At 38.1% G+C, this 14306-nt stretch overlaps 1 protein-coding gene across 21 annotated transcripts in view; it reads left to right on the plus strand.

Annotated features, from left to right (window-relative positions):
• Window positions 1-14306, plus strand: part of NRXN1 (neurexin 1) — a 728426-nt gene that overhangs the window by 600754 nt on the left and 113366 nt on the right. For all 21 annotated transcript variants that reach the window (XM_075708526.1, XM_075708515.1, XM_075708516.1 and 18 more), the window contains one exon: window positions 4246-4417. In XM_075708526.1, the coding sequence (XP_075564641.1) occupies window positions 4246-4417 (172 nt within the window). The remainder of the gene's footprint in view (window positions 1-4245; window positions 4418-14306) is intronic.

A 14306-nucleotide genomic window follows, 5' to 3' on the forward strand; every position in this document is an offset into this window, starting at 1 on the left:
CATTAGGAATGTAGGATTGGAGCTAAACGTGCTTTTATTGAACTGCTTTGAGGCTGTTAATATATTTATCCTTACCCCGTGAGCCTGGACTCCTACAAGGGGTTGGACAGCAGAGGTTAAACTGTAGGCAAAGCCTACATTGCAGTTATGTGTAGGGGTACGTTAGGTAATACCAAATGAGTTTATCTGCTTGTGTGGTGCTGTGGAGAGAAAGTCACCCTGGCCTCAGGAATAGCCAAAGCACCTTCAAACCAAAAGTTTAGCTTTTCTGAAGAGCTGCTGGTTGGGACTCAGAATGTCAGGTGGCTTGTTCTGTAGGTGAATTGGAGGTCTTTGCGCTGCTTTCTCCCAGGGAGCGGTGGTGATGACGTGATGGTTGTAGCAGCATTCATAGCACCTTCTGATTTGAAGTTCAAAATCATTTCCAAAGACAGAAAACAGTGTTTACATTACTTCTTGAAATGCTTCACTCTTCTCGGGAAGGTTTGTCCTCTCTTCTGGCCTGTCTTGGAAATAATATTGGAGACTCTTCCACCTCCTACATGTCTCCACTCTGTTATTGTGGCCTTCCAAGTTCAGATTAGATAAAGGCACCGTAGGAAAAGGAATTGATTTCATTGCTATGTTCTCTCACAACCGGGTGAGATTGGGAAAAATAAAACACAGGCTAAGAACCGTAAACAGCCTGGTGGACTTCTACAGGCCCTGTGTACAGATCTAATTTTTACCAGAGGAGCTCTGAAATGATCATCTTTGCTAGTGGGCAAACATAACCTCCTAGAAATACGGGCCTGAAATGCTGTGCTGTTTCAGGTCACTGGCAAGGATGGCGTCATTCAACAGTAATGTTGACTTATTGCGGTACTTAGTAATGCATAGGCATTCCAGTAGTGCCCACCATCAGGGTGCTGAAGAGGGAACCTCTCATTCAGCATTTGTCTGAGGCCATTTCTGATAGGAAGAAAAACTTTAAGATTATTATGAATGAACAAGTGATAAAGGGAAATTTTTGCTACAGCATTATGCAACTGAAGCTGGCAAAGCGGACGTAATAATTTAGTACGCTTCAGTTTTATTAGTCTCTCCCCTTTCCGTACTACCATGTTGCTCCAAAAAGAAGGAAAAATAAAAAGCAGTTCTTTCTAATGGGCTATAGGCCTGTTATATTAAGCATCACAGGGCTGAGGGCTGATATCGGGATATCTCAGCAGGTTGCTGTATATCAGCTGATCCACAATAACTGTATGTGCACATGGTCTTAACCAATGACAAATGAAAAATAATGAGACTTCGGTGATCTTGCAATGAAGGAAGAGTACAGTGAGTCAAACTACTGCATGATTATGCAAGGGCTTAAAAAACCACTGTCTGCATACAGAGGTGCTTATTGCAACTCAGCTGATAGATGGTGACTTACTGCTTTGCGGTAGTGTCATCAGCTCTTTGGGCCCATGTACTGTCAGGTCTTTGCAAGATATTTTATTTTGTGGTTCTAAAGGGCTGTGTGCAATGGGGTTGTAGTCCACATCACGTTAAGCGTGATATTCAAAAGTCAAACTTAAATATGGGTATAATAATAAGGAAGACTTAAACTTGAAACCCAGGTTTGCTTCCTTGTTTTATGGGAAGTTACATAAATGCCCACAGGTGCTGGAGAAGTGTGAAAAAATGAAATGTGTCCTTTGAATATGGAGTTTTTCATGTTCTCAGCTACACAAATATATTGGAAATAGAGCCCCAAAAAATCACTATAGTAGGTTATCAACTATTAGGGTGACATTCTTTGCTATTGCAGCTGCGTGTTTGGTGTCTGTGCGCAGTACTTCTGTACAAATGTAGGGAATTCAGGGAAACTTGCTTTTTTCACTAAAAAGTGTGCATGTATCAAGTAAGGCTAAAGGTCTGCCTTCAAGTCTGTAAAGCATTCATTTCACTTGCCAGTACCTGGCCATTTACAAATGGTAACTTGGTAACCATTGCAGCACCACATTCTCTTATTTTGGAAAAGCTGCTGATATATTTGCCTTTTATGCCACTTCATTTTGCTTGCATCTGTCCTATTGACTCCAAGGAGGTTTTTTTTCCTTGTCATTTTTTGTTCTAAAATAATATATGTATATACATATATATAGCAAATAGGAAAGCAGGTATATAAAGTGCAGGTTATGAATAGTATAATTATGAATCACTGTAAAATTAGTCACCTTTTTTAATCCTCAAAGCCTTTGATTTCTTGAAAGTACTGTGAAAAGGTGCATATGCCATTCTCATTATATGCTTTCTTCTGCATTTCATAAATTAGTAGAAGATGAGATTGCTTTAGAGCTAGGGCAATGTTGTATTTCTTTGTATACATTTCTGTATAAAGAGAGTAAGCATATGAATGAAACAGGTGAAGCAAATAAGCTACTGCATCCATGGGAGAAAATGGGTGAATTCTATTCTGAGTTATAGCTGAACCAGTTGAAATAAAATAGAGCTACAGTTACTCTCCCAAGATAACTGGGAGATTGCTCTGCAACTCACATGAGAGGCAAAAGGAGGTGACCATGTGCTGGACGAGGTGGATCCCTTATTGACACCCTATAGGCATGGAAAAGTAGGACCAGCCAATAGAGAAATGTTTAAACAATCTGCAAGGAAAAGAAGAGGAACGTTTAGAACATGATTTAAGCAAATAAGAAAAAATACTTTTCAGAGTCATTCTGCAAATCTCAGCAGGGACTGGTCCTTTTATTGTTTTAAAAAAGATCATAGCTGAAGAGGTGATAGCATAGTGCCAGAGCGTTGAGGGACTTTCTCCAAAGGTGTTCAGCAGCTGCTCAGCTGTGTAACTGGAATATGCAAGCTATTGGAAAATGAAGTCAGGTATTTAAAAAGAGAATAGAATAAAGTGGAAGAACTCCTGAGTTCTTCGCTTGGGAGACTTCCAAAGATGAGAAGCTGCAGGATACACTTTCTAGAGAGTGGTGCCAGGGTAGTAAGAGAAAGAGGGAGCAGACGCAAAAGCTATGCAGGAGAGGTGAAGCTGGTTCTAGAAGGATTGATGTGAATGACCAAGAGTTACAAAGTGAAATGTTTCATTGTGTTTCATCTGGTAGTGTAAAAACTTAAAGAAGTTTTTTAACTCTTAAGAAGGATGTACCAGTACCAATGACATGAAATTTCACATAGAATTGCCACTTATTATGCACAAGACCCTAATCTCATACTGTGCAGTGCTTTTCTTTTTTTCTCCTTAATTCAATGTGTCCTTATTCAGCAATAGAATTGATTTTACAGGAGAAAAAAAGTATCACGAAGCCTTTAAGTTAAACTTTTAGTAGACATTAAAAGACTTTGTTAAAATGTAGATGTCCCATTAGAATGAACATCTTAATAATTAGAAGACAATAAAAATGAAAACGTGCTAATATTGCAACCACCTGGAAAATCTACAGCCTTGGTCCTGAGTCTGAATATGCGTGCAAAGTCCCCTTCGCCCTAGGTGCGCTCAGGCACAGGAGCTTACAGGCAAATCCCAGAAAAAAGGTGTCTCGGTCCTTAGTGGGAACAAGGTGCTGTCCCTGTGTCACAAACGCCTTTCACCCCTCTCTGGCTCTGATCAGGAAACTCCTTGTTAGTCAATCAGCGTGTTCTTATCTTAATGATTTGGAGCTATTACAATGTGATGCAAAAAACTCTCCATTAGAAAAAAAGAAAAATTTTCCTCCGTTGTTATCATTTGTGAAGACTCTGAGTATGAATGAGGTTTGGAGAAAGGAGATGTAGGGCTGGGCCTTGGCTTTTATAGAAAAAAAATCCTCATAGCTCTTCCAGGTGACACTGTAAGGCTTTCTGCTTTGAAAGCCTAAAAGGAAAAATGGTGTCTAATCCTCATGGAGGTGAGGGAGGGGATGAAGAAAGAAAACTTGAGCTTTCCTCCTCCTCATCTTGGTCTGAATCTCTTAGAAAAGGAGGGAACTCAATTTGGTGAAATAACTCATTTGGAATATCAATTATCCTTCAAAGAGACGTCCTGGACTTACTGAGCTGTCGGGAGGCTTGTCACTGCCACATGCAAGCCTTCAGATGTTACATCTGAGGAGGGAAGATGTTGTTAGAAATCTTTCCCTGTATGACACACTGTCTCTATTTCTTACTAAAACAACTTTTAATTAGTTGTTCTTTTTCTTCTTCCTTTTCTTTTTTCTTTTTTTTCTTTTTTTTCCTTTTTTCTTTTTTTTTTTTTTTTTTTAAATGCAGCACCAGGGAAAAATTGGAGTTAAATTTAATGTTGGAACCGATGACATCTCTATTGAAGAGATCAACGCAATCATTAATGATGGAAAATACCATGTAGTACGTTTTACAAGAAGTGGTGGCAATGCCACGTTACAGGTGGACAACTGGCCAGTTATCGAACGTTACCCAGCAGGTAAGGGCTTACACAAATGCTTGTGAGTAAGAGGGTGGGGGATGCGTGGCTCATTTTGCTTCTCTTCTAATACAACAGTCAGCTCCTTCACAGTGTGTTAGTAGCTAATTAAGTAGTTAAAGAGTCCTGGGCAATGTGCAGTTTATGATGATGGCATTTCCGAAGTGAGTTAAAAGCACAAATTCCAGTTATTACTGGAAGTGGAAAAATACAGTTATAAAGGCATGAAATAGTGGTTTTGTTTCTTGTTTTCACTTGTTTTTATTGGATTATTGTTTTAGGGGGAAAAAAAGGCTTTGACAAAAGCTACTCAGTAAAGTGACTTCCAAATTGATCTCACCAAAGTGATGGGGTAAAACACTTACTGAGGAAAAGGTTGTCTGTATTCTTTTAATTACAAGTTGTTATTAAAGCAATCTGAAGCTTATGAATTTAGCAGATGTGTTCCAACAGGCATAAATCAAAAGGTGTATCAGTTAGTCGTACAACCAACCATCCAAATTAAGATGTCTTAACTTAAAATGCAAACTATAGGATATTACTTATGCAAGTGATGCTGGTTACTTGAATTGGACCGCTTGTGTGAATATAGAGTTGCCTTGATCAGGCCCACGTTTACTTTTATGCAAATGCCACGCACTGAAGATTACTGTGTTACTAATTTTATTCGTTTTTAAAGGCAACAGGTTTTTCAGATACGCAATCCCTTTCTTATTGAATAGGACTACTGGGCTGTTAATGGTAACTTACAAATCTGCATGTTATCTGTTAACAGTTGGTGTGTGTGTTTACATTATTAAACAAAAGGCAGCAAATCCAGAGATGTAAGTGAAAGGTATTCTGGTTTGCATATTTGCTATTACATAAATGACAGTTTTGATTTATCTCTTTAAAAGTAGAAAATTCTTCATTTTGGGGGTGGAGTGGGATGGGGGTGTATGTTTCACTAATAAGGAATGCATAAGCCATTCCCTGTACTAATTATTAGTATTTAGTATTTGGGATTTTTTTAGTTGGTGTTTGAGTTGTAGTCCAGCTGTTCACCTGACTTTTGAAAAAATAAAAATAACTCTAAAAAATTCCACAGGTGAAATAACAACCTTCATATAATTTACTGGAAATAATTTAGAATTTAAAATAAAAATTAAGTGTGCATTGCAAATGAAATTATGTATAGCAGGAGCTGTTAAAAAGTCCTGTATGCTAATGCGTTATGAAAGAGTGACAGTTCTGGCAGTTAGAAACAATTAATGGCTTTAAGTTAGACACGTCTCTGAGAGGTAATAAACTCTCGAGGGAAAAGGGGATACTGAATGGAATATGTCCTGTGATCTTTCAGATATTCCTCTTTCCCCCTTACCCTCCTTGTTTTCTAACTTTTGCAGTGTTTGGTAAAATAAACCTGTGGAAGCTGGGGAGGAGTGTGTCTTAGTTTGTGTTCAAGACCTATGTAGCAGAATGGAAAAAAATAGGTTTGGGGGTTTTTTTTGGTTTCTTTTGTTTCTTTTGTTTTTCACCTGAATGATGAGCATGAAAATGTTTTTGTTTTTCTTCTCTGTTATTTTTCTTCATGAAAATACAAGGTGGCTGCAACAAGGACAAACTGCAGTTGAGTTCTAAAGATAGTGGCACACAGACTTTGTTTATACTGAACATAGATCAATTTAGAAAATAAAGTGATTTCCTTGTGATGGGATTACTGGACTGGAAGGAGGTTGGATGTTTTCTTTGAAAAAAGAAAACAAAAAATTAGAGCTTCTTGAGCTTCTTTTAGCAATCCATGCGCAAACTGCATTCAAAGGCTTTTTCGGTTGCTTCAATAGTTGAGGTACAGAATCCTTCGGCTTGCTTTACTGCTGGATCTTCCAAGACTGCTGTTGGCCTTTAATTTTCTTTGCCATTCCTATAGTAATATTTTATGGCTCCTGTATGCCATAGCATTGCTTTTGAAATCCGTCCTCCCTCTTTTCACCTTCCGTCTCTTCTCCCTTCCCAGCATGAGAGCACCTAGCCATACCTTTCTCTTACGTTTCCATGCTGCTCCATCACATTTGGCATTCTTCATTTAAAACCATTTTAAACACTACTTTCTTCACAGGCTGGTATTGATGTACCTTTTAGAAAAAATGCAGGCTTGTTCTGAAGACTATGCTGCCTTTGAGCAAGGTTGATACTGCTCTGAAGATATTAATGGCACCATGTTCAAAGTTGTCATTCCAGTTCTAAAAGTAGTCTTTTAAAAGTGATGTCTTAAAGCTATCAGACAATACATTTTGGCAAATGCTGCTGCATCCAACTTAGATGTGCTTCTGGTGTTGCTGTTTTTAGGGACTGGCAGTGGTACCTGGCCATACTCGTTAACCAGCTAACTTGCTCTTTGCTCATGTTTTAGATGGAAGACATGTTGCAGTTGTACAATACGGACTGAATTTGATCCCATGTGCACGAGTGAGGGCTTACTAGCTTTCATTTCAGTGCTAGAAAGAATATTCTTTTTTGCTTTGTGCCTGTTTTCTGAATTGTTTCTTTCTGCATAATTTCTTAATGTGCCTTCACCACTGTACATAAGCACAGGCTTATCTCTCCTACTTCTGGGTTTTTTAAAATTAAGAATGGAAACAAGATTAGCAGCTTAATTAGTTAAAGTTAGCTATTCTTAAATATGATGGATTTCCTTTTTTAAAAACTAAAACAATATTTTAAAAAATTCAGTAGGTTGCCTAAAGCATACCAACAGATCAATTCTCCTTTCCTTACAAGGAAAGATTATACTCTGAATTGCACTTCTGGTTGGAGTGTCCGACTACAAGACATTGCTTGTTTGTGATCGGCGTCTTAAAATATTGGGTGAAGATTTTCTGAGTTTCTGGTCAGAGTCTCAGGATTTTCCAGTTTCATTGCCTGTGCAGCCTTCCCACAGCCCCATCTAACTGCTGTACAGAATGGCACCCAAGGCCCAATAACAGTCAGTGTTGCATCACCTGCTAGGAGGATGCTGTGGACATGCCTGTTGATATTCAAGGCGAGCATCTTTTGAAAAAGAGCTGTGGCCCTGATTGCCACAAGTCTATATGGGATTTGTAGGGAGTCTGAACTCAGGCCTGGGTCTCAGGAGCTGCCCAGAGTTTAGTGCTCTCGCAAAGGGTTCTCTAGCTGGTGCAATACACGTGGTTATCTAATACTGCTTTATGAGAAGTCAGAGAGGTAAACACCTTGCAAAAAGTATCATATGGCAATGCTCCATAGGGCTTCCATGGCTGCTTTGTGTGTTTTATCCTAGAGCTGCCTAAAATGCAGAAATGACCCTGGAAGATGAGTAGGATCTAGCGTGTTTCTCTGGTACATCATTCTCCGTCCCACTAGACTTGAGTGTTATGTTTTCTCTGGGCCAATGCACCTTCAGTTTGTATCTGAGTAGATGTGAAATGAGAGAGCTGGAAAAGAAAAAGAGGTGGGGGTGGCCAGTGGTAGAGGATGATTATCCTTGTAAAGGTGGCTGGCTGTTTTTTGGAGTATAGTGGGGAATAAATGCGTTTTAGTCCCAGGCAGATGTGAAGATTTCAGTGTCCTCAAATGGCCGGATGATTTTCAGAAACAGAGGTTTAGATTTAGGTACCTATGTTCTTCCAGACTCCCATCAAAGCCTTTTTTTTACTCCAAAGTTTCTCTCTTGCTATTTCTCTGAGTGCAATGCTAGAGCTATGAGGATGCACACTTCAATTTCTGCCCTTTATTAAATGTTTGTCCTGTTTTCCCACTTCTCACTGTGTCAGTGGCTGGTGGGTAGCCCTATGATTGAGAATGGCCTATTGTATTTTTTTGATAGCTGACTAAGATGCCCAGATCTGTACTGGATTTGTATATTTCATCTTTCTTAACTAAATTAAATGTTAAGTCTCTTTACTGAATTATTATCATCCCTCTGCATCTTCCCAAAGAACTTCAATATTTCACCTTGGCCTCTTTTTCAGATAGTAATTTCCCATTAACTGATCTGGATGCAGCCTAATTTCCGATCATATTAAACACGAATGAGAAAACTGCTGACTGTGCAGTCAGAGTTCCTAATCAATAGACTAACCCCATTTTCCATGTAGATCCTTTCTACTCCTTATGGCTTATCTTGTCTGCTTCACAACTTAGTTTTAATTGCCCTTCCTGACCAGCTGGCTGCTGTTATGGTGATGGAACTGCACCATAGTAGCAACTCCAGCTACTACTGTGAACAGGCTGCTCTTATAACTTCAGTCAGGTAATAATTCTACACTGAAATGTAGATTGCATTTATGATAGGAAACCAAAGGACTTTTTAATTTGGGTCAAACTGAACTAACAATTATAGCCAAAGGAAAAACAAAATAATAGGAAATTGGGTTTAGTAATGTCAAATTATTAATTTCAGTATTTTCTAAATAAAATGTTCTGACTTTTCATGTCAGGATTGCCCAATGTTTATAGAGGATTTAGGTAATCTGAGAACAAAGCATTTCATTTGATTTGAAACAACCTTTTCTTCCTCACCTGGAAGAAAATCTGTTTCAAAACAAATCAAATGGCGGGGGGCGGGCAGGGAGTATCTTTCTCACAGCAGTGATCATAACCATATCTATTTAATAAGAAAAACAATTTTCTCAATTTTCTAATTTTCCTTCCTTAGTAGTGAAGGGTGTGCATTTTACAAGTCTGGGAAAGTATATTGAAAGAAGCTAGGTGACTTTCTAATACCAGAATAATCACCATTTATTGTAAAGGATTTTCAGAATCACTTCTCTGTGAATAAGTCTACACTTTCTGCAGTCAAAAGCAGTTTGCCCAATGCTGATTCTTTTTAAAAAACACGGTGCAACCAATCATTTTACCAGCGGGGGGAACCTACTCTTCAGAACTTCCATCATAAATCAGACTGATGCAGAATTTTCTGGTTATAAGATGATCTGTTAGATATTGGCCAACTGGTCTATGGTTTCAAAGCTGTTCAGACTGCTGGGAATACTCAGCAGTTCCTGGGATCCTGCAGCACTCTGAAAGATACAGTCTGATGTAGGCAAATATCTAAAACAAAGTCTTCCCTGTCATTCTATGATTCTATGATCCCTGGATCTCTGGTCAGCCTTAGAAAAGCATAATTTAGTCACAGCTGTCCTCCTGTACCCCATGGGTCAGCAGACATTGTCAGGGATGTGTCTGACAGACCTAGCTCTGACAGCATGAGTGTCTTTTTTTTTTTTTTTTTTCTTTATCACATAAGGTTAAACATCTGAGAGCACACAGGTTGTCTTAGGGACCTTCTCTGGATCTGTGGGCTAAAGGTTGTTATTGCAGAACATCCAAGGGCTAGGGGAAGGGGATGTCTCATTCAAATGCTTCTCTTGGTCCCTGTATTCTGGAAAATAGACAAAGCGTCTGCCATTTTTTCATGGGATACACCTGACTTAAAGATAAATGCTAAGATTCGGCTATTACCATGGATCCTATTTAGGATAAGTGCTATCCATTTGTCTTGGTTTTGTGTGTTCAGATTGACCATAAAATTAATGGGAGACATTTGTGTCGGTACATTTTTTTCTCCATATTGGATTAATATTTCCCAAGCAATCCATGTAGGTATCTAACATGCATACAATTGGCTTAGAAATACCTTCCAAATTCAAGCCCCTACAGCCACTTCTGAAGAAAATCAAAGATCTGTTCCTCAGGCATAAGTGTGGTGGCCAGGAGAGATCTTGAACTCTTTCACAAACATATCTTCAAATATTCTATTAAAATGGACAGACAGCCTGTTATCACCACATCCATGCAAAATTATAATGGTCAAGGTGAGGTAGGAACCTAACAAATAAATGGTCACTCAGTATTTGCCTTGTGTTGCATTTGCCATAGGGTAATTTTTCAAACCTCCCTGGCCACCGGTGTTAGGACATGGGATTTTCAGGGGGGTTTCTACGCTGAAATAATATAAGCCTTCCGACTCCTATTTATTTGTCCAGCAACACATCACCTTTACCTTTTTTCTCACTTGCTTCCTTCTTTGGAGGAAAGAATACATCTTGATTCTCTCTCATGTACTTTCCTTTGCTATGGTCAGAGTTTTGATGCTGCTATCGTCAGATCTGTCATCCTGATTAGTCAATCCCAGTGGTGGACAGAAAGGATATCAAGAATGCCCTCTTCTGATGAGCTGCAAAGCTCACAAACTTGGAGCAGTCTCTCATTACTTAGTGGGGGCAATGCTTCCAAAGACAAAACAAAGACTACCTTTCTGCCCAGGGGGAAAATGCAATGGAAAAGTCTTAAGTTTTCCTCACAGCAATTAAGCTTCTGTGAAACAGATACTGCCCAATGTCTCCTGTTTTATGTGTCATTTTCCTGCTGTGAGAAAGTAGCAGGGCCAATGAAACAAGGACATCTCATAATACTTTGCTTCCCTTGGAGAGAACAGTGTTTGGAAAGAACAGGAAGACTTCTCAGGAACTCTCCATCTGGGAATATGTAGAAGATGAATTATACAGTGCAAGTGAACACTTTATGTATAAATTTATGCCATATGTATAAAATCAGACTATAGATGTGGGTCTAAAATATTTAGTCCATGGAATTAGTAAGAGGAGAAGGCAAAAATACCAGTTAAGTCAGTAGTTCCTTGGTCACCAAGTAATGTCTCATCCTCCCAGATTTGGAAAGCAAAACTCATCAGTGTTCTTTATGGCCTTTCATGTGTCCATGGAGTCACACCTCCCTGAGGGTCTGTTTATACTGAGGTCTCTGTCTGGAAATGTCTGCTGATAACTATTGTAGTTAAACCTATTCTGGTTTGATAGGAGATAATGGGGCATAAATATGAATGAGTTAACATAATTTTTTTTTTTTTTAATTTGCACAAAGTCTTTGACAAAGTTCTATATGTGAAAACATTCAGGAAGAAATTACGCAACCCTGGTGGTAAAAGCAAAGTTCCTTCATGGATCAGACCCCGGCTTAGGGAGATCAGAGGCACAGATTCCCACCTAATGAAAATCAACAGAGTATATCCACTGATTTTTTCATTTGAAGTATGACCATTTAAACCTTAAGTTATATATTTATTAACATTGATTTTTTAAAAATAATAAAAAAGTTAGAAACCATACAAACTGGCTGTACTAGAGAAGATTTCAAGATAATTGACAAAGATTAGTGAATGAAGAATTAAAAAAACAATGTATACTTCCTTTGACGTGCAATGAAAAAACAAAATGAAAAAATGCAAAATGAAAGGTATTTAAAGAACAACAAAAAATATTTAAGAGAAGCATTTAAACCCCCCAAATTTTTACATTTTCTAAAATTTAAAAATGAAACCTTTAGGGTTTTATGCAATTTATTTGCATTTTTTCTAGTGAGAGATTTTGTAAAATCTTCATTAGCTTAAACAACTTTTTAATCTTATGTAATGATCAAAGTATTTTTTCATTCTTGTCCCGAAGTTAAAAAATCAACTTGGTCTGTTGAATATGCATTATAACAGTAAAATAAAAGTTGATATATGAAAGATAATGTAGACAGGTGAGATCATTTGAATTTTTATAGAAAATATTTTTAATTCAATTGCACTGGCTCAAGAGAAAGACTTAATGCTGTAGACAGCTCATTGATTTTTTTTCCTTAGCAGTCAAAAAACAAGTAAGATCTGAGAATGTTTAGAATGCTAAACAAAATATTAATGGAGCTGTATTTAAATCAATGGTCCACTTCCCCTCTAAAGGATTAGCGGTTTGGGGTGGGGGGGTTCCCCATTCCCATTTCTTTTTTCCCCATGTGTATTTAAAAGTTATGTTAGTGATAGAAGAGCTTAAGAAATGAGAAAGAAAAATGGACTGGGTCAAGTCTGTTTCTTTGCATAAATTGCTTGTCTGAGAGGGTAACTTAGGAGAAAACTCCTGCGCTTAGAAATTTTCTTTCAGTTTCCAAACGAAACACTTTCCACTTTGTTCTTGTATGTCTTTTCACAAAATAGTTTTCTCATTTCTCTGCTCAAAATAGATTAAAAATTAATCTTAGTTACTGAGCCACAAACCAGCAGTTAAGTGATGGATGTAACTAGGCCAGCATGCTACCTTACCTTTGCCAACATGTAACTGCACAACTCATTTCTTGCATCTTTTTCTGATTCATACAGCTCTGACTACTCTTTGGCTATGATGAAATGTATTTTTCAGCATTTCTCTAGGTCTTACTTTCAGTATAATTTTATTGTTCATGTGCAAAATTGATGCTAACAAAAATGGCAATTTATTTTCCCCATTCTCTTTGGGTGAAACTCTGTTTCAGCTTATCCAAAGTCAATATTTTTTTTTTTTTTAAAGCACTCCTGCCCTTTGAGAGATTATGAAATTGTTCTATCCTGCTGTCTTCATTAAATAAAGAGCCTAGGTGATAACCAAACGAGACACTAGAGTATGTCTCTTTTCAAAAAGTGGTTTCAGTAAAGTTTCCCAAATCAGCTTTTTAATTTGACAGCTTATCAGGTTTTCTGTCAGATAATGCTATATAATAATGCTTCTTTAAGTCTGCAGACAGATTTTCTTTTTTCCTTTATTTTTCATCTTGGATATCCTGGTGAAATACAAAGGCTCACCCCTTCTTAGAATTGATAGATCCTGTAATTAAATTCAGATCTTGATAAAATGCGTGGCATGGTTGTCATGACTTGATCACAGAAGGTATAACACCTTTCAGTTAAGTACAGCAAGATGGCACAATGCATCTAGTTTAGAAGGAGAAAGAAATGTCAAATGAGCAGTGATTCAGAAAAAGGTGTTCTGAAATACTGAAAGAAACAGATAATCTGCTCTTTTTGCATCTTGTGGCAGAGGATGGTGCCCATACCCGCTTACCATAATTAGGCACAGGGGTGATATGGAAATGGAATTTCTGAAGAAGACCACAGCTGTGGGGACTCAAGATAGAGGAAGAAAGTGGGAGTGAAAACAAATCTCAGAATGAGACATGGCAAATCTGTCACAGCTGGTCCCGTTCACCTCTTCAGGAAGGCCATTATCTGTTAACGATCCCAGTAAAAGTCAGATCATGAAAGATGAAACATTGCAAATATGTAGGGATTCTTTTGCACACTTTTATTTGGTTTGACATATGTTTTCCATGTAACCTGGAGTATCGTAACTTATCCAATGTAGTAGGATAAGTTCAAAGTGGAGGATTAATGTGGTGTTGGTTAAAAAGAAAACAATTCAATCAATACCAAGGAATTTTAGCTACTCGGTAGCTTCTTTAACAATACAGTGCTGATATCTGTGATAGAATCAATATTTGTCATTCTTTTCTTTCCCAGTGGCATGACCGTGTTGTCAATGCAATGTTTTGAACACCAGATTCCTCTATTTCTCTTTCCTTTCAGCCTGCCCTCTAGTAGGTTCATAGCCGTCTCCTTCAAGATTACACGGGACTTTACATAACGTGTCACTCACTAAGCCAAACCAATATCCACTCACTGACTTCAGTAAAATTACTTTTGTGTAACACTTAAGTGAATAAATATTGGAATGGTTGTGACTGTGCCCCTCACTTTAGATGCCTTACTTGATGGGCATACACATGCGTTTGCTCTAAGACTGGCATTAGTACTCCCAGTGGCTGATAGAGCATGCAAGAGAAGGGTATGATAGCGCGCTTCTGCGGTGCGTTCCTTCTGCCATGCAGTTTGTTTCCATTAGCTTCTGGGGCAACCCTGAAGTCAGTCTGAAATGGGGGCCTTTCTCAGGACAGAACAAATCAATGTGGTGTTAAGCCTTCCAACCAGACAATCTATCATATGGAAAAGAAAATTAATTTCTCTGCAGTGCTATTGTGTTTGAGGTGCTCTCAGAAGATGAGATATTTTTTTATTTGGGGC

Source organism: Pelecanus crispus, chromosome 3, assembly GCF_030463565.1.
Source record: "Pelecanus crispus isolate bPelCri1 chromosome 3, bPelCri1.pri, whole genome shotgun sequence".
In the NCBI taxonomy this organism is placed as follows: Eukaryota; Metazoa; Chordata; class Aves; order Pelecaniformes; family Pelecanidae; genus Pelecanus; species Pelecanus crispus.